Here is a 21243-nt window from a genome sequence, read left to right on the forward strand (position 1 = left end):
CTTGAATTACTTTCCTGGTTTGCCTATTTTAACCAAGGATCTGCAGAAGCACAGGGCAGACCGTGTTTTACATTCTCATCAGAAGTATCTGACTTTAACCTTTATGCTTACCTAGATACATTCTAGAGTCCACAGTAATGCAGGCAATTTCCTAAGCAGATGGCTTCTTACGTTTGCAGTGAGTAAAAGTAAATAAAATTATACTGAGCCAAATGAATCACATTTAGACCTTGGTGTACAAGTAAAGCTTAACTAGTACAGGTTTTTATTTATGTGTATGCAAAGGATGATACCATTCCTGCTCTTGCTTAAACTAGTTTATGTTTAGGTAATGGATGCCTACTATGATAAAGTTGTCTGTCCGAAGTCCAACGGAGCTGCGTTTTTGGCAGTATGCCGAGGGAAGGTAATGCAACCGCGAATTTGTTTCATCTGAGATCGGATTATATAGTTGATGGAAAAACAAATCATTCTAGATCTCAGTAAATTTCTGTTACATTACTGTAATTATATGTGGAGAAAAAAAAACCAAGGAGTGTAGTGTGCCGTGAAACCTTTTCAAAATTAGGTCAAGCTCATATATGCCTCATTCCTACTTTTATCCACCTTGGAGTCTTTTAAAGGAGATGAACATCATACTTATATTTCCTGTTGGCTGCTCACTGAAAACCCATTCCATGAGAACAACCATTTTGAAAAAAATAAAAGAAGCATTTGTAATCAAACATGTTAGAACAACCCCATTGAAACCCAAAAATGTTGCTCAGCTTCAAAGAATTTAGATTCACTTCATGTCCTTTGGCCTGTCATTGACATTTTCCAGTGCTGAAAAATTGATTTATGATATTGGAAATATTTGCAAAATCATGATTACTCTTGGAGCCTTTTGTTGCTGGTTACTGCCCACCAAGAGAAGATTCCACTTCTTGGAACCTGCAGTCCCAGTCTCCAAAGCGGCTGTTAGATCAATGAAGAAAAATGCAGCTCTTGTTGGGTGGGACCAAATGTGCCCATCCTTCCTAAATATTGTGTTACCCTGGGCAGAACAGAGTCTGTGGAGAGATGGTGCTTTGCAGTAACACACAACTGGAGGATGTTTAGTTTGTTGTAGTCACAGAGTTAATCGTATGACTGCAAAATTTGAAATGTTTAAGATAAACCGAAAGAGCTGTGTTGTCAGAAGCTCTAAAAGTACCTTTTTTCCCAGCCATCGCTTCAATATTCCCTCCCAGGTTGTTCCTCAGCTTTTACACTGGCAGTAGGTTCTAGCAAGTTGTGTTCTCTGTTCCCTGAAAGAAACCTAAAAATACCGCCCTATTTATAAAGAGGAGATTCTGTCCCTCTTGTTCTTTCAGTAGTTGTATTTAGGCTGGGAATGTCTTTAAAAGTTCACCGGAATTTTCTTCCCTGTTTTGGGGCCGTGAAGGTCAGGTTTGTGTGGTGATGGTTTTTTATTGTTGTTGTGTTTTTTAGTTTAGTTTATTTTAACTGGAGGTATTGACTGACATCTGAATACAGCTGTTCTGCTTATCCGGGAATAATATACCTGCATTAGTGGTGTAGGCTGAAGCAGGTTTGTCCAGGGTCCCCAGGGAAAAAGCAAAGTTTAAAGTCCTGGTAATAACAGCAAAAAGTTTAGTTGAAACTATACATAACATATTCATAAAGTACACTTGGCTAGGGATTTAATTTAATGGAGAAAAAAAGCCAATAACTGCTGAATTGCTCTGAAATGTCACTTCAAATCCTGTTGAGAACACAAGCCGCTGTCTCTCCAGGCCAGCGAAGGCCTGGACTTTGCCGACATGAACGGCCGAGGTGTCATCATCACGGGGCTGCCGTTCCCCCCGCGCCTGGAGCCCCGGGTGGTGCTGAAGATGCAGTTCCTGGACGAGCTGAGGAGCAGTGGGGCGGGCACACAGGTAACGCTGGCAGCTCCTCACTGGGCACTGTTTGCAGGTTCACATCATCGTTTCTCCCTCTTCTCTCTGTGGCTTTTGGATTTTGTTATCCTCCCTGTCTCATGGGATCACGAATAACAAAAATCGTGGGAGTTTGTCACAACTACAGTCACTTTTTAATTTTTTTAATAATTTAAGTATTTTAGGTTCCATTTCCAGTGGCATAGTCTCAATCTAATATTGGCTCAAAAAATAGTATAATTAAAGTTTGAGTCCCAGTCTTTGTGTGCATGTTATCCCTCTGTCTTCCTAAGGGAATTGTTTCATCCAGGGAGTGGGCAAGCAAGAAGAATTCCCTATGCTGGCTGCTGTGGGGATTTTTGTTGTGATGGTTTGGGGGTGTAGGGGCTGCGTTTGTTTTTGGTGTTTTCTTTTGCTTTGGCTTTGGGTTTGTTTTTTCTATTGCTTCAGACATAAGAATGGCATTATAAATTTAAGTTTATTGTCCTGCAGGGTAAGCCATTAGGTCTTAGTATGTTGAGTCTGTTGTGTACCAAGGCTGTCAGTGCATCATGTACCAAATAGTCCCTCAAGCTGAATATTACTATTAATACTTGAGTTTTCTGTGCACTGTAAGTCAGGTGTGACATTTGAATCAACTCTGTTTGCTTTTCTTGGGCTTTCAGAGATTTGTCAGTAGATATTGTTCAATACTTTTTTTTTCATTTATTTAGAAAGAGATACTTGACTGTACAGCACAGAGAATACGTTCTACCTGGTAAATAATGTTAATTCTTCCTCCCCCTATTGCAGTATTTGTCTGGGCGTGAGTGGTACAGCCAGCAAGCGTCCCGCGCTGTCAATCAGGCCATTGGACGTGTCATCCGGCACCGCCAGGACTACGGTGCCATCTTCCTCTGTGACCACAGGTGAAACCTTCGCTCTAGAACATAAATCTACATCAGCATCTTTCTCTTCCAACATGGGCACTGGTATTTTGTATATAAATCTGCTGACAATACTGTTTGTAGAAGGCTACAGTTTGTAAGTGATTAATTTTATATAACAGGTTCTATCACAATTGCACTACTTTAAGAAAGCAACTAGTTTATTACCTTCTGCTGCCAAAATATACTGTCTTGGAGCCGCAGGAGGAGACGAGTGGTATTAAAGCAAAATAAGCTGATTTGTTAAATTCGTGTTTATAATGCTAACTGGAAGTTATGTGATAATAACTTCTGGCTTTGCATTTTTTCTGTTTCTCATTTGGGAAGGCAGTCACCAGCACTGCAGCTTTTTGAGAGGAGGATGAAAATGAGGAAAGATTATATTGCCAAAACAACATAAACTATATTAATATGTTAATATTATATTGTATGGCTATCCATTAATATGTATATAATAAGCAACAATAGTTTAACTGATAGTGTTCAATGCTGAGACTTGACTGGGACCAGTGAGCAAGACACAGTTCAATGCTGCTGTCGCACAGTTAAAGATTTTGTGGACAAAAGACAGGAACTGGCTGATTACGTGGGACAGGGTATCAACAAAGCCCTTTTCTCCTGAGTGAAGACATCGCCCCATGTTAGTCACTGCACTGCTTCAGTCTTGTTGTCTTGCTGCTCCTCCCTTGTCCTTTCGGACCCTGATCCAGCATGCGTTCAGTTCATTTAGGCCAACTTGGCAAATAACTCTCCCCTTTTTCAATCGCATGCAGATTCACAACTGGTGACGTGAGGAGCAAGCTGCCGTCCTGGGTTCGCCCGTACGTGAACGTTTATGACAACTTCGGGCACGCTGTCAGGAGCGTCTCCCTCTTCTTCCGTGTCGCTCAAGAAATTGTAAGTGTCTTTAAAAACAAAACAAAAAACCCAAACAAAGAAAATCTTGATAGTGTTGGAAACTGGAAATGTTGAGCCAAGTGAGAGGTGTGATGGATTCACTTGTCACTTCTAAGCACTGGAAGCTTTTTGGGAAAGGGCCTATGGCTCATCTTTTTCCCAGAGTGAGCTGAGACAGGATGTTTTCTCATGCTGCACAACTCATTTGGTTAGATCACAAAAAAAACTTCCAGTCCCTCCTAAATAAACATAGCTTTCATTGGGTGGCATGCAAATACTGGAACTGATGTTAGCATCAAAAAGCTTCCTACCTCACCCTCAGGGAGAGGGTTTTTGTGTGGAAGAATCAGTCGAACCCATAAATTTAAATCTAAGCTGACTGATTAAAAGAGTGAGACAAACCCATCAGTTAATATCACAGTTCATCTCTGGGTCATCTTTACTAATATGGCTTCTCTTTTAGCATTAAGGAACTCTTTTTCTCAGTAATAGTTCTTTGGTTTAAAAAGTGAAATTGTAAAAAGACTTTCTAATTGACTGGAGAAAGTCCATAGCAAGAAATGGGCTGGAAACCAAAATGGGGAATTAGTTGTCCCCAAACTGGAGATTAAAATACACACTTAAAATTTCACATGCAGACTTGGATGACTTCCTGGAAGATGCTTTAGCCAAATACAAGTTGTTTGAAATAATAAGTTACAGATAGATGATACTGGATGACTTAATGATCTTTTCTGATAATAAATGGGAGTCTCATGGTGAGTAAGAACCACAGCACAATGTGCTTGGTCAGAAGGAGCCAAGGTGCAGGGACAGTGTTAGGAAGCAGTTGTTCTTTAGCAGCATCATGACCCTTTTCCTGTAACACGGGTCACTTAGTGCTGAGCCTGTGTACTACACTTTATCTGTGTCACTTCCTAGTTATTTGAGCCTTTTTTCAAAAACACATAAATCCAGAACACTTAACAATCTTGCTGTCAAGGCTTATTAGGGAGAAAGTATATATCTTTGGGTTGTTGCTGGGATTTTTGGTTGCAAAAGAAGTGAAATGGAAGAGTAGATTTTGCCTACTGTAACACTTTGTGAACTGCTTGCAGATGCCCCCACCCCTGCCACAGTGCCCTGCTGGTTCAGCTGCTTCCCGAAGTAAAAGCGATCCGGTGCCATCTACTTCATCTGAGCAGATCCTCTCCCTGCAAAAAGCCAAAAACTTGGATGACCATGTTCCCAGTTTGAAGAGGAAAAGAAAAGGTAGGTCTGAACCCTCACAGATCTACTTTTTTGTTTTAAACTGAATCAAAGAAGTGGGAGCAAGGGACTGGAAACTGGAATGGGAGAGAAAGCGAGGAGAGCTCATAGACAGGTGTGAAAGTGTGATCAGAAGGGACACAGCACCACATCTGAAAACAGAGGAACCAGCTGCAACTACAGAGCGAAGAGGCAGATGGGGCCTGAAAAGGTGTCCCACAGAACAGGAGTTTGGTGGAATATCAGAGCTTAAAAAATAAGAGCTGGAAGTCTTTTTCTGACTAGCACTGACTTTCATGTGTCCTCCTTCCATGCTGTTGCACTAATGACTCTTACACAGTAATCTGAATAAGAAAACAGGTCACTGACCTTGGAAGAAAACAGTATTTTAAAATTTGTGGTTAGCTGATGCCAAAGAAGAAAGTATTTCTCATGTCAGATGTTTCAGAACGTTCCACTCTGGAGTGCTTGCTATTTTGGAACAAAACAATGAAGTTGTGTCTAAAACTGTGGTTCTAATGCAGCTGTGACTGAGTGTGAAGGTGATTTCACAGTACAACAAAGCCAGTGTGAGCGCAGGTTGTCATTGAAAGGGGTTACCTGGGCCGCCACTTCTTTCTTCCTCTGTTTCCAACCATGTGCTTATGCTTCTTCCCTTGATTCAAATCCATCTGTTGTGCAACCGCAGAGCAAGTCTGAGCTCGCGGAACCAGTTTACCTTTCATCCCTGTGAGCAGCAGCTCCGTCTCCAAGGATGGGCTGGAATGTGTGACTGGAGGTGATGGGAAGAGCCTGTGTTGCCTCTTGTGATAGAAATTTTCATTTGCGTTGCATTAACTGTAACATCAAACTGTACCTGTGATCATAGTTTTGGCTAAAGAGTTTCACGTACTGTCTTTGTAATTTATAGCTTAATATACTTCCATTCTGCTCCAAATAGTGACTTTTCCTAGTAACTGACTCTGAAGTCATTTAACAAAATAGAGGAAATAGATTTTGAAGATAATGTCTACGAGAAGTAGCTTCTATTTAAAGCCAAGTATGCCTGGATCCTGATGAGGGAGAATATGTATTCCTGGGACCTGAAGATGACTGTGTCTTAAAAGTATTGATACTGTAAAACTGTAGGCTTTAAAAAAGCTCCTTTTGTTTAAAAATACTAAATTCTCTTTCATGCCAGGATCTCTTAAAAACAGGAATACGTTTTTTCGGGAAATCCATAAAGCTAAAGTAGTTAAACACAGACAACTGTTGCAGCAAAACCTTTTTTCCATTGATCCTAAGCCATTTTGAGGTTAAATACAACCATCACTGAAGGAAAAGTTTGAGAGAAGTCCTCCAGGTTGTAGTAACAAATGCTTGAGCAGTTTTGGAGTGCAGCCTTCTTGCTAAGTCATAAGTGCAGTTTTGCCAGATGTGGAAAATTAAATAAACAAACACATCCTTTTGGATTGCAATGTAAGATTTTGAGATATTACTAAGTCAAAGAAAATGCAAAAGATGATGTGAAATGTTCATTTGTCATCTGTATTACACTGTGATGCCAGTAAATGGAGATGGAGCACCCAGCCTGTGCATGGAGTATGAACAAGAGCTGATCTCACCTCGACGACGTTGTATTGGGCTCCTGGACGCGTTGGAGCGCAACGAGAGGAGCAGCGAAGATGCAGAGAAGGAGGAGAGTGACTTGTCGGGAGAGGAGAAGGTAACGGCAATGGTGGAACAAAATACTTGCTATGGGTAAAACTTGCAGACTCTAAAGCAAAACGAGCTTGGTGTTGATGTAAGAGTCCCAGTTCAACCCTCTTTCAAGGAAAACTCACTGTAATTGGCACTAGTCACTGCAAGTTCTCATAATTAAGCTTAGTCGAAGAGTTTCCTTGCTGCATTCAAGTAGATGACCAACAGGTACATACTTGTGCTGATCATACAGACTCCTGGAAGTTAACCACACTGTCTGGAGAGAAAAGAGCTCTCCAAGAAGAGGTTGGTAGAGACACAGTTCCTCCTGCGGGGGAGTCTGTGTCAGCACTTGGTATGTGACCAGATGTTGAATTTTAAAAAGGCAGGGGGGAGGGTTTGTGAATTAGAAATTGAGCTTTCAGATTAAAATCTTTGCCTCAGAGAATGAGTATCACAGTCTTGCAGAATATTTTATCTGAAACAAAAATCCACTGTGGCGTTAAGATCAACAAAGCTTCTTCTGTGCTGTTTGTTTTCTTTCCGCTTTGATTGGTATTTTTAATCCATTGGTGATGAAGCTTTGTTCTTGCTTTCTGAAAGCCCCTGTTTGCAGTTGTTGGGGGGAGCTCCCTTACCTGGCTGCCATCAGCAGGAATGTTTTACTTGATTTGGCTGATGCCAAGCTTGTGAACTCCAGGAATTCCTGTCATTGCAACATCCCCAGGTAGTTTGCTCAGGAGCAAACTGCTGAAGGAAGAGTGTGGAGGTGTAAAGATTATCTGGGGAATATCTACGGAGGCCTAAGGGAGCTGGATGGAGTGTACAACACAGAGGAAATGTACGAACTTGAACGAATAAGTACAGTGAATATTTAGCTTGTGTGCAGCTGATTGAGAAATCGGCTCCATCACCCATGGGCCACCACAACGCAGACACCAGAACTTATTCTTTGGAAAGCCTGGCCCATCTCCAGGGCCTTGGAAACTCAGCTACAGCATCTTGTTAACACAGCTGCACTGCTCTTGACAGTCTTCAGCATTTCAAGTCTGATTTAAGTTAATGATCCTAGCGGCTCGGCAGTGAGTCATCTCATGTCTGCTGTTTGTATTTGGCGTTACTTCTCACCTGTGACTTGCAGCGAGCTGGGGGATCATCCTGTGCTGTGCTTAAATTGGTGCTTTCTGGCACCAGAGGTCTGGGAGTGTGGTCCTGAGCCCTGTAGTGCCTCCGAGGGAGCCTGTGTTTGCTCAGAGTCCAATACTCAGCTGATTTTTAATAAGCATTTGGACTGGTAATGGGGTTAGTGTGTTCATATCTTTCTTCACCGCCTGTCATAATATCTGTGTTACCTTTTTTTCTTTTATCAAGGTTATACTGCACCCTTGTTCCCTGAGTAATGGAAATGTAGCGGCTGTCATTCTGACAAAATTTGCTTGTGGTGAAAAAGAAGTCGTCTTTGTCATCTCAAAAAATCAAAAGAAATCATCTCCCAATCCATTTAAAGAATGATTTGGCAGTTCCCCTCAATCAATTTTCATTGTGAGACAGGACTTATGGAAACTTGTCTTTCAAGAAGCCTTATTTCTTCTGGATCCTGCTCTTCAAGGTGGTGCCTTCACATAGTCTAGGATAAGAAGATCTTTTGATCTTTTTTTCTGACTTAGTGCATGTATCATAAATGTTTGACTTGCTGCTTGTATTCTGATTTTCCAGGTAGGATTTTTCCAGGTACTTCCAGCAGTACCTCCAGGCAGGAAAGCGCAGGGGCATGTGAGGCCCCAGTTACACAGATTGATGTGTACGATTCCAGGGCTACCCCAAAACTGTGGGCTATAAGTCCAGCTTTGCTTAATCAGACCCTCCAGACCCTCCAGACCAACTTTGTCTTTAATTTCCTCTGTTTTGATCTCTTTTTCTGAATTGTCCAGTGATTACCTTCTAGAAACAGGTGTGTGTCCCAGGCTCTGTTGCAATAGTTTAGTTTGATTATTTCACTTTCTTGAATGGTGTCACAAACTGGGTTAACAAACTTTACCGCCGGAAATTGTTAAATTAAATGGACAATCACTTTGAAAAGCATTTTTTTTTTTTTTGGACCTTTCTTCTTTTCTTTTAATCTCCACAGGCCCAACGTCTGTCAACACTTTCCCTTCAGTATGAGAAGAGGTTAACGGATGAGCAGAAAGGAGGAAGGAAGAAAATAAAGCTGGTCAGCAATACAGTATGTGTTTGCCTGTACCATCCCTTTGATCTGCAAACTGCTTTAATTTGAATTGGAAATTTCCAGACAGCCAGATGACAATGCCAAAACAATTGTTTTTTCTCCAAATCATAAATATTCATCAATGCACATCTGAAGTCTGTTTCTGTTGTGCTCTTTCTTAAATCTAGACATCATAGATCCAATCAAACACAGGCCCAGGTGGGGCTGATAGATGAAGAGAGTTGTTTTCTGGCATTGACTACCTGTGAGCGTTGCCCAGGTGTGGTGGGTGGTTTCATTATTTTGACTGGAGTAGAATAGTTCAGTTGGAAGGGATCTACAATGATCATCCAGTCCAGCTGCCGGTAGAGCCTCCAGTGGTGTAACAGGCCCATTTTGGGTAAGCGATCACATCCCACTCCCCACGGTGGGTCATTGTGGTGTTTGCAGTTGTGCGTGATTGTCTCCAAACTCAGTTAACTCATTATGCAGCTACGAGTCACAATTATGGTTAAGAGTCCCAATAAATCCCTGAGAATCCCCTGGGTGACTGTGCGGAGTATGAACAGTTGGCAGTTGTCCAGGGTGCTGCCTGCCTGTCCGTCTGTCTGTCAGCCTCCTGATCACCTGGCAAACGGAACTGCTAAAAGTAGTCACAGATCCAGAAGCCGATACTGTCCAAGGTGAGGAAGGGAGCACGGTCATCGCAGGAGGTTGTGTTTGCAGTTCCTTGCTATCTGGTGTCATGATGAGTCAGAGTCATCTCAAGGTTTGGAGTAAATGTCATTTCTCTTATTAAGCCTTCTCCTAAGAATAGAATTGTGCAATGGAACTTGGCTGCTTCTCGAGGAATATTCCTCTGAAGCAGTTGTTTTGTCAACGAGGTAAATAGCATCACTTTTACATGGGGGCATGAACGCTCAGAGATGTTAGAGGGATTAATAGTTTAGAAATAAATAGAATAATCATCTGGGAGAATTAATAGTATACTTGTGCCCTGGTGGGTTGCTCTGGTGATACTGGTTTTGTCTGGAGGACACATGACAAGGATCCAAGAGCTTAAATGTTCCAAGTGTGTGAGTGCACTGTGCCGCACAGACGCTTCACAAGGGAGTGATTGTTCTGAGTCCATGGCAGGTCCCTGCTGCTTGTGAAGTTTTCCCAACACGAGAGAGCAATCCAGCTTGCTCGTGTGTGCAGTGTCTTCAGGAAATGCCTTAGAGGAACCAAAATGCTTCTGTTCTTTTTATCCCCTGCTTCAGAGATTTGTTTTTCAGTGTACGGGACATGTCCGGTTAATTTGTGCTTATTCTGTGGCACCGAAACTGTTTCGGTTTTGTGGGAAATAAAGCATGGTTACAGGAGTGACTACCAGATTTTCAACAGACAGCATTAATTGTTTTATGTGCTTGCAGAATTGCAAATATGGTGCTTCCATGTGAATTCGTGTGAGAGTGACTCCTCAGGTCATGTTTACTGAAAAGCCTTCCTGTCTGTGCAGCAAGCTGAGCAGAAAACGGACCCGCCGGAGCCCAAGAAGGCCCGAGCCACGCTGTACATCGCAACGGTGAAGGAGACCCTGAGCCAACAGAACTATGACCTCTTCTCCAAGGCTCTTCAGCACTACAAGAAGACAGACGACTTCCATGCCATGTTGTCTCAAATGAGCTCCCTCTTTCTAGAGGATGAGAAAAAGCATGTTCTGTTACGAGGTATAACGACTTCCTGAGTATTTTTGTAAGACGTGACCTTTACTTTTTACTAGACTTGAGTATTTCAGAGGTAGGTGTTTTAAATTTGAGGTACAGATCAATCGGGATGATAGTCATTAGCATTCATCGCTTAATATCCCCAGATCACACAGAAAATCTTCTCAATCTAATTATCATATGTCAGTTTGCACCTTCATGGGCCTGAAAAAAAAAAAAATCACATTCCATGGAAGCTTTTGTTATTTTAAACTTTGCCTAAAAGTAGCGTAGCTTATTCCCTGTGATTTAAGAGGTAAGATCAGGAGTGTGATTGTTAGATAGATGGGTTCATAAGGGTTCAGTGTAAAAGCAGAAAATAAGTAGACAGAGTATCTAATTTTCTATTTAAATAATGGCAAATAAAAGTCAAGTGATCTGGGTAGACATGGGTAGTTTACTGGTTTAGCTGGTACTTTCTTGACTTTTAACAACTGCATTAGCAGGAACTGGATTCTTACCAGCAGTTCTTCTAAGTTATACGGTGTGTTTTCTCTGGAAACTTTAATTTCACTCTCCACTTGCGAGCAAACGGACAGATATTTTCTGTGACATTTTCATCTACTAAAATAAAAAAGCATAGTTAGGCATTGTGTAAATTGTTTAAGGTTAATTTTAAGGTTAAGGAATGGAAAGCTCAGTGTGAACACTTAGTACTAATAGTAGCCACAGTCAGTTTCCCAGTTTGCTGAGCTTACTATATAAATAAGAAAATATTTAATCATCAAATTGAAGCCTAGGTCTAGTTTTTAAAAGTGACAGGCACCTGAAAGTTGAAGTTCATTTGAGGTTTTGGCTTTTGGTTGGCAAGCATTTTATAGGAAGTAAATGCGATGAGGTGTAAAATCAGCAGTATATCAGCTATTCAGAGTATCCGCCTGGCAGATATATTGACCCCATGGTTTAGGAGGGAGCTGCAAGTACCTGTTGCACCCAGAGGTAAGTTACTTCATATTTACCAGGAAAAAATTACCGTTATTACCTACTGGTAATGATGTGGGTGGAAGTTTGCATGATAGCTGATAAGTGTGCTTCATGTGCGTATATTAGATAATGACATTTAGATTTTAAGTTATTTAGCTACACTTCTTCATGTTACCTAAACTAGAAGTCCTGCTGTTGTATGTTTCTCTGGCATTTGTTACCGGTTGTGGAGTGACTTTATTATTTTTTCCCCCCTTTTCTTTCTCTCTAATGACAGAGTTTTACCAGTTTGTTCGACCTCAGCATAAGAAGGAGTTTGATGAGGCGTGTTGCAGTCTGACTGGTGCGGGCTGTGGCTACAAACCTGAGCACAGCCTCCTGCGCGAGGAGAGGGAGAGACTGGCCAGGAACATGGGTGAGGAGCTGGTTCCAGCACTGGGCAGGCAGTTGGATCATTTAATTGACATTACCCAATTGTAGAGCAAGATGCATCTAATAAATAGAAATAAAAGGATGGAAGGTGATTTAGCTTAATCAATGTGGAGCCAAGTCTCTGCGTGATCCCTTTGCCTGCCTTCTCACGAGCATGGGCTCACCTGAGCATTGGTTACTGTGCAGTTAGTAATGGTGCCATTTTATTTCAAGAGGATTTTACAGGTCTATTTCAATTACGAATCTAGTCTGTGGATTTAAAAATCTTTGTGTGTGTCTTCTTTGCTACCCACATAGTGCTACTAGAACTGTGAATAGACAATAATCATGTCCTCACAGAGCTCACGAAATCTTTGAAGCCCAGAACATTAAAATCCTAAAAAGGCAGGGTGTTAGCTCATCCCCTCTTATCAGGGAAATACATCTACGCCTTCAGGTGTTTTCAGCATAGAATGGCACACTTTGAAATGTGCCATCCTATGTTTGTTCTTTCCTAAGTTCACTGTTAACAGGCTGGTTTGATTTAACAGAAGAAAAGCAGAATCAGCAGAAAAGCGCATTCTCAACGGACTCGTGTGCTCAGCTGAACCCTGGGCTTCACCTCAACCGGGGAGGATTCCACCTGGCAACAGGACTGAATGGTGCAGGTACCCTTCATGTAACACCTTATATTTTATTTCATCACCGACTGTAAATTCTGCTGGTGGGAGCTGATGTTTTTTGCGCTCACATAGTGCAGTGGCTCACTGTCTGTAGGTAGGAGCCATGGTAATTCAGAATTTTCAGCAAGGATTGTACAAAACAGCACACAAAAGCCAACAAATTCCATCAAGGTAGATATGAAAGAAACCCATTAAAGGCAGAACTTTGCCCTGGAGACAGAGCTGGTGTTCGTCAGTGAGCGAAAGGGCAAGCTGAGCACCAGGCTGTTTGGCTTCTGTTTGTCCAGGGCTTGGGAAAGAGCTTTTTAAGGAGTGTAGTGTCACATCAGGTCAATAGGAACCCAGGTATGAAGAAGAAAACAGTTCTTGTTTTGTTACTGGTAATGTTACGCTCCTCATGTGGCCAGTCTGTTTTTTCTGCAGAAACAGAGACTAGAAATGTACTCTCACGATCGCGTGTAATTTCTGTACACATCACTCTGACCTCATGCTGTCCAGTATTTATTTTTGAAGTCAAAGGCTCAGTTGTTATTTGATTACAGATCTTCCTGAGAACAGCTGGGAATTTTTTGTATTTCTCTGAAGGAAACGAGTAGGATATCTGGACAGCTTAGACGTCTTTTTTAGAGGGTAAAGAATAGTCAAAGACTAATCCTTTCTTTTTTAAAAAAATAAATAAAAAGGTGATGTTTCCTGGAAGGTTTTAAAAGTTTTTCATCTATGAATCCATGTTTATTTTGATTTGTATTCCTGCTTCATTTTGTATTTTAAGAGCACTTGAACAAAACAGAGTCTTTGGTAATTATTTTGTCCTGAGGTCCATGAGATGGAGTTCCATAGAAACTTGTTCCCACTAAAAGTAATTTAAAAATAGTAGCACTGAATGCAAGTATTGTTTCTGTTCTCACTCTTTCCATTGAGTGTGCTCCTGTGGCAGTGTCAGAATGCTGGATGTTATGCAATAAAAGATACTGATTATAAAATTCACACCCATGTTTTTCCCCTTTCAGGAAACTGAACTAGGCCCATCTTTTAAAATGTCATTATCTTCTTTAACATATTTAAAAGCTCTTTAGTGGAGAATAAAGATCTAAATATCTAAAGATGTGGCTGCTTAATTTAAATCAGTTTCTTCTTGTGTAGTTCATCTATATTTGCATACCTGTAGTATGCAAAACAGACCTTTTTCCTCTACAACATGTTGGAAATCAAAGAATCACATTTTGAACAGAATTCCAGTTGGAGTTTAGCAGGATGTTCGTAGCTGCTCCTGCCTCCTGTTAGGCTCCTATCTTGCTGTTGTGCTATCTTGTGTTATTTCAGGTTAGTCATTCTTTTTTGACTTTGTTTTCCTGTTGGGAACCGCACATACGCACACACACACCCTTTTCTCCTTTTATTAATAAGGGGTGAGAAATCTGTTCTTTAAACTTGCTCTCAGCAGTGTCTGTGCCCATGTGCCAGGCCACTGTAGTTGGCTCAGCTATCTCCAGTGCTTCTGCTCCTTAGTGCAGCACAAACCCTGATTTACTGCTGATCTCTGTGTCACCTTTTGCTCATTCCCTAGTGACCATCTGACACATTTCTCTGTTTAAAAGATAAACAAACAAACAAACAAAAAAAATACCAACCCAACAAAACAAACAAACAAAAAAACACAAAAAAAACACCATATGTTAAGAGCGATCCCCAGAATTCATTTGCTCTGTTGTCATTTCCAGAAGTGAGTGTTGGCTTTGACACTTTGAACTGGTCCAGAACCCACTTCCGAATGAAAAGAGAAGCAGATTCAAAGGAGTGACCCGATGTCTCTGTCCTCCCCAAGCCCTGCTCACCCTGTTCTTTGTCTCCCAGGGCAGAATTCCGGTCAGGCTCCAAGGAAAGACGCTAAAAAAGCCTCAAGCTCAAGGAGGGATCAGCACCAGGTCCTCAGGGCTTCCTACCTCAGCGACGTGAAAAGGGCGTTGGACAAAAGCACCTACAGCCAGTTCTATCAAGCGTTGTTGGCCTACAAGAAGACAGACAACTATGAGGCAATGGTATCGGTGATCGCAGCCCTCACCACTGAGAGGCCAGAAGACTTTCATCTCCTACAAAGTAAGGGATTTGCGTTTAGTTGTAAAGAAGATGTAGGTGCTGTGAGCTCATGTGAGCAATGACTTTTCACTGGTCATAACATTTCACTGGTCACTCTCCACTTTTGGGAAGAACTTTCAGCATTAGTAAGTGTCGCCTCTCCCATCATTTGGTTTTGCAAACCAGATAAATGGAGCAACAGGGAAGATGTGTTAAACAAATGTCATTCAAAGAGGAAAAATTTCAAGGTTCTAAAGTGTGATTTCTGTTTGTTCAGTTAGAAATTGCCCATTAAAAATATCAGATAAGACCTCAGTAATTCCAGTCATAACCTTCAGTCAGGCTCACTTCAGTCAGATGATTCCATCGCCTTTTTCTCTCCTCAGTTACCAGCAGTGATTGCTCTTTAGAAAGGCCAGTGCTGACAACTGACTCAGTTTTGTTTGAGCATTGGTTGTTATGCTGGTGCTGAGCTCTTCTATCACTTCCAGGTTTGGGGATAACAATCACACTTTTGGTTCACTGTTCTGCTACAGAGCTTTACCTGAGAGTAGTTATGGAACTGTGGCATAATTTAGTATCCTTATCATTCATCATAATCTTCTAAAAATTTCAAGCTGATATTTATTTTCTCAGAAGTGGTTTATTTTTTTCTCTCGTGGGTTTAATGATTTAAGAAGCTACAGGTTTTCAGAATTTTGAATTGGGCTTTATTATTTAAAAAAAAATAAAAGAAGGCAGAGTATATGCAGATCTTGATTGCCTTGGTGGAGATGTCTTGTCTTGGGCCACTTAACACCCAGTTCCACCTTCTCCCATGTCTCTGGTGTGAACTCCTGTGGGAAATGATGGATTTGGCACATGCTGGGAAATGCTGATATTGTTTCATTTGTTGTCTTTAGGAAATAACAATAAGTATTCCATTGACTTTGAATAGATGTTATGGTCTACAAATGTTTAGAAAATATTTTTTCTGATGCATTAACTAATGAGCTTAGTCTTGACACAGTGAAGAGCCGGAGGGAAATGAACTGTGTGGCACTGTGACTCATCATCTCCCCTGAGCATTCTTTGTCACCCACAGTTGGTGTCTTCCCTCAGCAAAGGTTTTTACCTCAGACGACTTAGTGGTAGAATTGTCTATGCTTGGCAGTAAGTCATGATTGGGATTGGTTTAGAATTCTTGTGTATATGTTGTGGATCCTTGTCAACCAAACAGTAACAAGAAACTGGCTTTTTGAGAAGTCTTTTCAGATGTTGTGTCTATGCCCAATTTCACTGGATCAGTTGTCAGGTGAAGGGCCAGAGTAGGTATTTATGTTTAGCTGTAGAGAACAGAAGAATTTTGGAGTAATTTGAGGTTGTTTTCCATACCAAATACTCCTCTGTCCTCTGGCATAGAAAACCTCATAGTAATAAAATCAACAGGTTGGTGGAACACTTTATGTTTTTGAAGATATTCTGAGGAATATGACTGATATTGCTCAGCTTCCGAAGAATTTCTCCCCTCCAAAGCAAGCAGCCTTCCAAGGTCAGGTGTTTATTTTCCTATGCATTTGTATTTTCTTTTGCACAGGGTTTTCCATGTTTGTTCGCCCTCATCACAAAGAGCGGTTCAAAGAGCTGTGTCAGGGTTTGACGGGAATGGGCTGTGGCGGGGGAGAGAAGCAGCTGCAGCAGCCAGTGCAAGGTGCAGAGAACCCCCAGAGTCTGGAGAGCTGGTGCGCTGGAGGAGAAAACAGCCGTGGACAAGGTGGGGAATGAACATTTGTCTGATGTTTACAATTTATTGATGATGATGATGACGGGGTGGTGTCCAACAGCCTTAGCTGGGGGCCAGGGCCTCCCTGCACGAGGTGTGTGAAGGAAGATCAAAGCTAATGGCGGTGTTCAAGTTGTGGTTAAAAAAAAAAGGAAGCAGAAGGCAATGTGAAATGGGGAAGTGCAAGGAAACAAAAAAATTATAGTGTTGTCTTTAAACTGTGAAATATATTATGCATGAAGGCAGAATTTTTGCATCTGAGGTGAGACTGAGATTCACCCTGTCTAGGAAGAATTTCCACAGAACTACTTCAGTATAAAGGGTCCCTTTCAGTAATAGTGTGTGTTAGTGCCAGAAACTTCCATTACCAAGCAGTATGGCATAAAAAAAACAGTTATTCAAATTGTGGTTGAGAAGTTACTGAACTTACTGCTAATTGTGTTTCGTGCAGTCTGTGTATGGTGGTCTGCATTCTGTGATTTTTGTATGCTGGTTTCGTTTTTTTCTTATAGAAGATGCAACCACTTCTAAGGATAAAGCACCAGAGAAAATTCAGAAGAAGATTTCCGCTTTCTGCTTTAGCCAGGAAAGCAAACCTGAATTGCCAAAGACCAAAGTACCAGAAGAAACTGGTAACACGAGAGCCCCCACGGGCTGTGGAGCTGTGCCTGTCTTCCCCCTGGAGCTGGAGCCGGAATGTGGTAGGTATATGTGAGATTTTGGGTGCAATTCTTTAATGCTAGGGGATAAAAATAACAGGTTATCAGCGTAATTCTCATTTGTATAACTTAAGTGATGACTGGTTCATGTCTATATTTGCTTAGGTGTAATAATGATTAGTGAGGTTTGCAAAGTAGAATTTATGCTGTCACTCGCATGTGTTTCCTCAAAGTACTTCATTGTCTTTATTACAATGATGTAATAGTTTTCCTGAGAACTTAGAGATTTTTCTTTGTGACTTCCTTGTAAACCTCAGTTTCTAAATGGGGATCTGAAGCACTGAGAGGCTGAGTGAGGTAATGCAAAAGAAATAATGTGACAGGGCCGGGTATTGCGTGGCTAAGGTAGTTCATACAGCTCATAGTCATTGTTTTCCGGGCTGCGCTGGAAATGCGTATGCATGAGAATTTCACAGGTGGTTACTGGAATTTAGTCATTTCCTCCCTCTTTCTCTCCCCCTCTTTCTGCCCCTCTCTCTCTGTTCTAGGAAGATTCCAGTGCTCTAACTGCAATTCTGAGGACGATGTGCCTTTTAAATGTCCATTATGTGACTTCACTTGCTGCAAAACGTGCTGGGAGCAGTTCTTAAAGGTTATCTTGTTTACTGGCTTCACTTTTTCCTGAAAAATAAATAATTGTGCTTTTCAGGAGAACCACGTTGACAGCCCTGGAAACAGAATCTCTCTGCTTACAGAGAGAGCCCCTAAGTCCTTGTGGAAGATTTACCACTTGTTTCTTTGCTTTCCATGTCATGCATTGTGCTAGAGGCACCTCTGCCTTACAGTGTCTTTTTTACACCTTTGCAGCTCCTGCTGAGCTTCCTCCAAATGTGTTCCCATCTGGAGTTGTGCAGGCAACAACCTGTGGAGTCACCTTGTTGTATGCTGTTGTATGTACTGCCCTGTTCTGTGCTTTTTGTATTGAATTGGTAATTCTGAGATGTGGTTTTCTCCTTACTCCCCGAGTTAGTGTGCATTTTCATAGTTCATAGATAGATCACAGAACTTGCCCAGCCTAGATTTTTTTTTTCTCAATTAGCCTTTTTCTGATTGTGCATCTCTTAGACTGAGGATTAAAATAGTCTGATCTAGATTAGGCTTTATTTCAGATTCAGGTACTTGAATGCATCCAGAGGAAGGCAACAAAGCTGGTGGAACTAGATGATCCCTGTAGGTCCCTTTCAAATGGAAGTATTCTTTTGTTCTCTTCAGATATCCAGTACAAAGCCGCATTTGGGGAAATGAGTGATTCCCGGTGGGTCATTTGTAATAATGACTTCTATATTTGCCACTTACCTGAATAACCCTGCTAGTTACGGTGAAACTTCATCCTATGTTGTACCGGGCAATGGCATGGGAAAGAAAATATCTGTGTTGTTCTTAGCAAGGTGAATCAACGCTTTGCTTTGTGACAGTGTACCACAGCCCTAGAATTCGTAAAGATAGGGAAAGGCAGATACAGTTTTCAGTAAACAATCAGAACATAATAGCAGATTTACTGAGTCAGAGTAAAGGTCTGTCCAGCCCAGCGTTCCATCTCCAGCGATGGCCAAAAAAAGAATGGCTAGGAAAGGCTAAAAGAACACGGCAGGCGTGAGCGGTGGTTCTTGCAGAACTCTCAGCCTCGGAGCTATTTGCAGCACGAGAACTCCCTGAGCCAGAGGTTCCTTAGTATATTCTATATTAAGAAACCTCTGCTGCATTTCCATCTCATCATCCACTTCCCTTTGAACGCAAATGAACTTGTCACCCATGTCCTACAGCAAGTGCTTCCACAGCTTAGCCAAACGTTCTGTGAACAAACGCTCATTTGTTTTGCTGTCACTTTGAACCTTCTTCTTGCCAGTTCAGTTTAATGCCCCGCTTGTTTAAAAAGGACAAACAAAATATTCCCACAGTTCTCAAGAAAATGCGTCATGGATGCCCTGTCCTTCATCAGCATCTTTCTGCACCCACCAGCAGTGGGGTCCGTTCGCCTCCTCCACAGACAACATACATCCAAGTCCTTATTTCTAAGAATGTGGGGGTTTGTTTGTTTGTGGTTTTGATTGTGTGTGGCTTTTCTTGCTCTGAACAACAACCTGTTGGGTGTGGGTGTGTAGAACCATCTTCTCCCCAGCTGAGACCTGTTGCTGTGCTGTCCAGGTACTCTCAAGCCTTGGTGTGATGGACATTCTACAGCCTTTCTTCTGGAGAACATGAAACTACCTGGTCTCATCACCTTTTCTTACCTTGTTTGACCTCCCTCTCTAATGATGAGTGGTTCTCTGTTTACAGTAATGTTAACTTGCTCGTGATGCGATTCACATGTAATTTGGTTAATGGAAAGTTAAATATCTTGTCATTTGGGATATTACTTGAGGACTGATGGAGAGAGAGTTCTCCTGGCTGGTGATGAGGTAAAACTCCTCTCTGGTAGTTGTGTAGATGAGAAGGAAGGACAGGCTGGCTGAGAGCACAGGATTGCAAACAGGAAGATTATTCCCTGTTTCTCTGAAACCAGCCCCAGAGGAACCATCTCTAGATGCCTCCATCCGCATTCCCACCCCTCGCTGGCTGCACAGACAGTTGGATTTCTGTCTGAGGTACCTTCAGCTGCAGGAAATGAGCAACCACGGTGTTTGTGTCTGCGCTTCATGAGCCGGGTCACCGCTGACAGGGCTGGAGTGGAAAATTCATCTCTATTTTCACAAGTTACTCACAATGTTTCTTCAGCTCAGAAGGTGACTGACTAAGAAGTCCGTCATTCAAACTGCAATGACTTGGGGTTTGCAAACTGTGATTTCTTTTCCAATTTGTTGGTTTTCCCAAATAGCTTAGTGGCAGGGAGAGGCGGTGAATAACTTTTGGGAAGTTTTGGAGGAGCAGAATTCCGTGCAGCTGGAGGGAAACTGGAGGGATTAGTGGCAGTGCGTGTTGGGCCATTTTCAGTGCTTATGGGGAAGCTTTGCAGAGACAGCGCCAGGATAAACTGCTTCTGGTTTCACTTTTCTGTACAGAGCTCTGTGGCTGCTTTTCAATGTTTAAATACATCACTTATTCACGCTTTTTTTCAAGTATTCCAGAGAGACGCAGTTATTCTCATTTGGACTATCAGTAATATGGGCAAATAATATAAGATTTCACAATTCTGTATTACGCTTGAGATTTTCAGAACTCTTTGACAAATCACTATGACTGGGCAGTGAAGTGAGTTTTTCTCTCCCCCACCATTTCTGGTATTTCAATTAATGTTGCCAGAATCAAAATACTAGTGCCTGAACCTATTTTGCAGTCTTTTTGTACAAAGATCAACTTCCACGCTGCGGGAAAGCCGGCGCGGTGCCGCTAACGTAGGTAACCAGCGTTTCAGGCTAAAGAGCTGGCAATTTTCTCAAAGATTAATTTCTTAAAACTTGTAAACTATAAACTATTTTAGCTTTACTGGTGATTTGCAGGATATAAAAAGACCAGTTGGGAGTTCACCTGCAGGTCGAACGGCTAAAGACCAGACTTTAAAATTGAAAATTAAGGAAGAAGCAAATTGAAACCTGGCTGGAGAAGAGGTTTCCTCACATACCCCCTCTTCTGCTTTTAACCGGGAGAGGTGTGCAGGATGAAGAAATAAATGTATTTGGTTCCGCAGCGAATCTCTCGGTCGTAACCACGTGTGTCAGCGCTGTCCCATGTACCCAGGAAGCCGTTTCCTTCCCGGCCGCGCAGGAGACAGCGGCGGTTCAGGGAACTCGGCCGCTGACGGGATTTCTCTGCTAACGAGCACATCGTCGCTTCCCAACGGCTCTTGTGGGCTCAGTTTCCTTGTTCCTGGATTTTAGTCTTCCAGATACATCAAAGCTGTAGTTAATCTGAGACAACTGCTGTAAAGTTTGTTGCTACTTCACTGGAAGGTTTTATTTTTCCTCCTTTTATTACTAGCAGTTAAATAAGTGACTGCATGATAACACGGCATTTAAAAATAGCAGCTGTGATACCTTGGGGGCTGTCAAATGACTAAGGTGGCTTATGACTAAGGTGGCTTATAGCTCATACCAGACAATTACA

The 21243-nt window shown here is 41.9% G+C and overlaps 1 protein-coding gene across 7 annotated transcripts in view; it reads left to right on the forward strand.

Moving 5' to 3' along the window:
* RTEL1 (regulator of telomere elongation helicase 1) overlaps positions 1-21243 on the forward strand; it is a 42033-nt gene that overhangs the window by 19833 nt on the left and 957 nt on the right. For 3 of the 7 annotated variants that reach the window (XM_082065162.1, XM_082065167.1, XM_082065163.1), the window contains 14 exons: positions 329-406; positions 1779-1922; positions 2715-2830; positions 3622-3745; positions 4843-4996; positions 6541-6698; positions 8802-8897; positions 10381-10591; positions 11829-11966; positions 12514-12630; positions 14500-14742; positions 16298-16474; positions 16996-17184; positions 17691-17794. In XM_082065162.1, coding sequence (XP_081921288.1) covers positions 329-406; positions 1779-1922; positions 2715-2830; positions 3622-3745; positions 4843-4996; positions 6541-6698; positions 8802-8897; positions 10381-10591; positions 11829-11966; positions 12514-12630; positions 14500-14742; positions 16298-16474; positions 16996-17184; positions 17691-17794 — 2049 coding nt within the window. Of the gene's footprint in view, positions 1-328; positions 407-1778; positions 1923-2714; positions 2831-3621; positions 3746-4842; positions 4997-6540; positions 6699-8801; positions 8898-10380; positions 10592-11828; positions 11967-12513; positions 12631-14499; positions 14743-16297; positions 16475-16995; positions 17185-17690; positions 17795-21243 lie in introns of those variants that run through there. The other 4 variants (XM_082065164.1, XM_082065165.1, XM_082065166.1 and 1 more) reach the window with 4 other exon arrangements.

Source organism: Streptopelia decaocto, assembly GCF_964273445.1.
Source record: "Streptopelia decaocto genome assembly, chromosome: 14".
Classification (NCBI taxonomy): Eukaryota; Metazoa; Chordata; class Aves; order Columbiformes; family Columbidae; genus Streptopelia; species Streptopelia decaocto.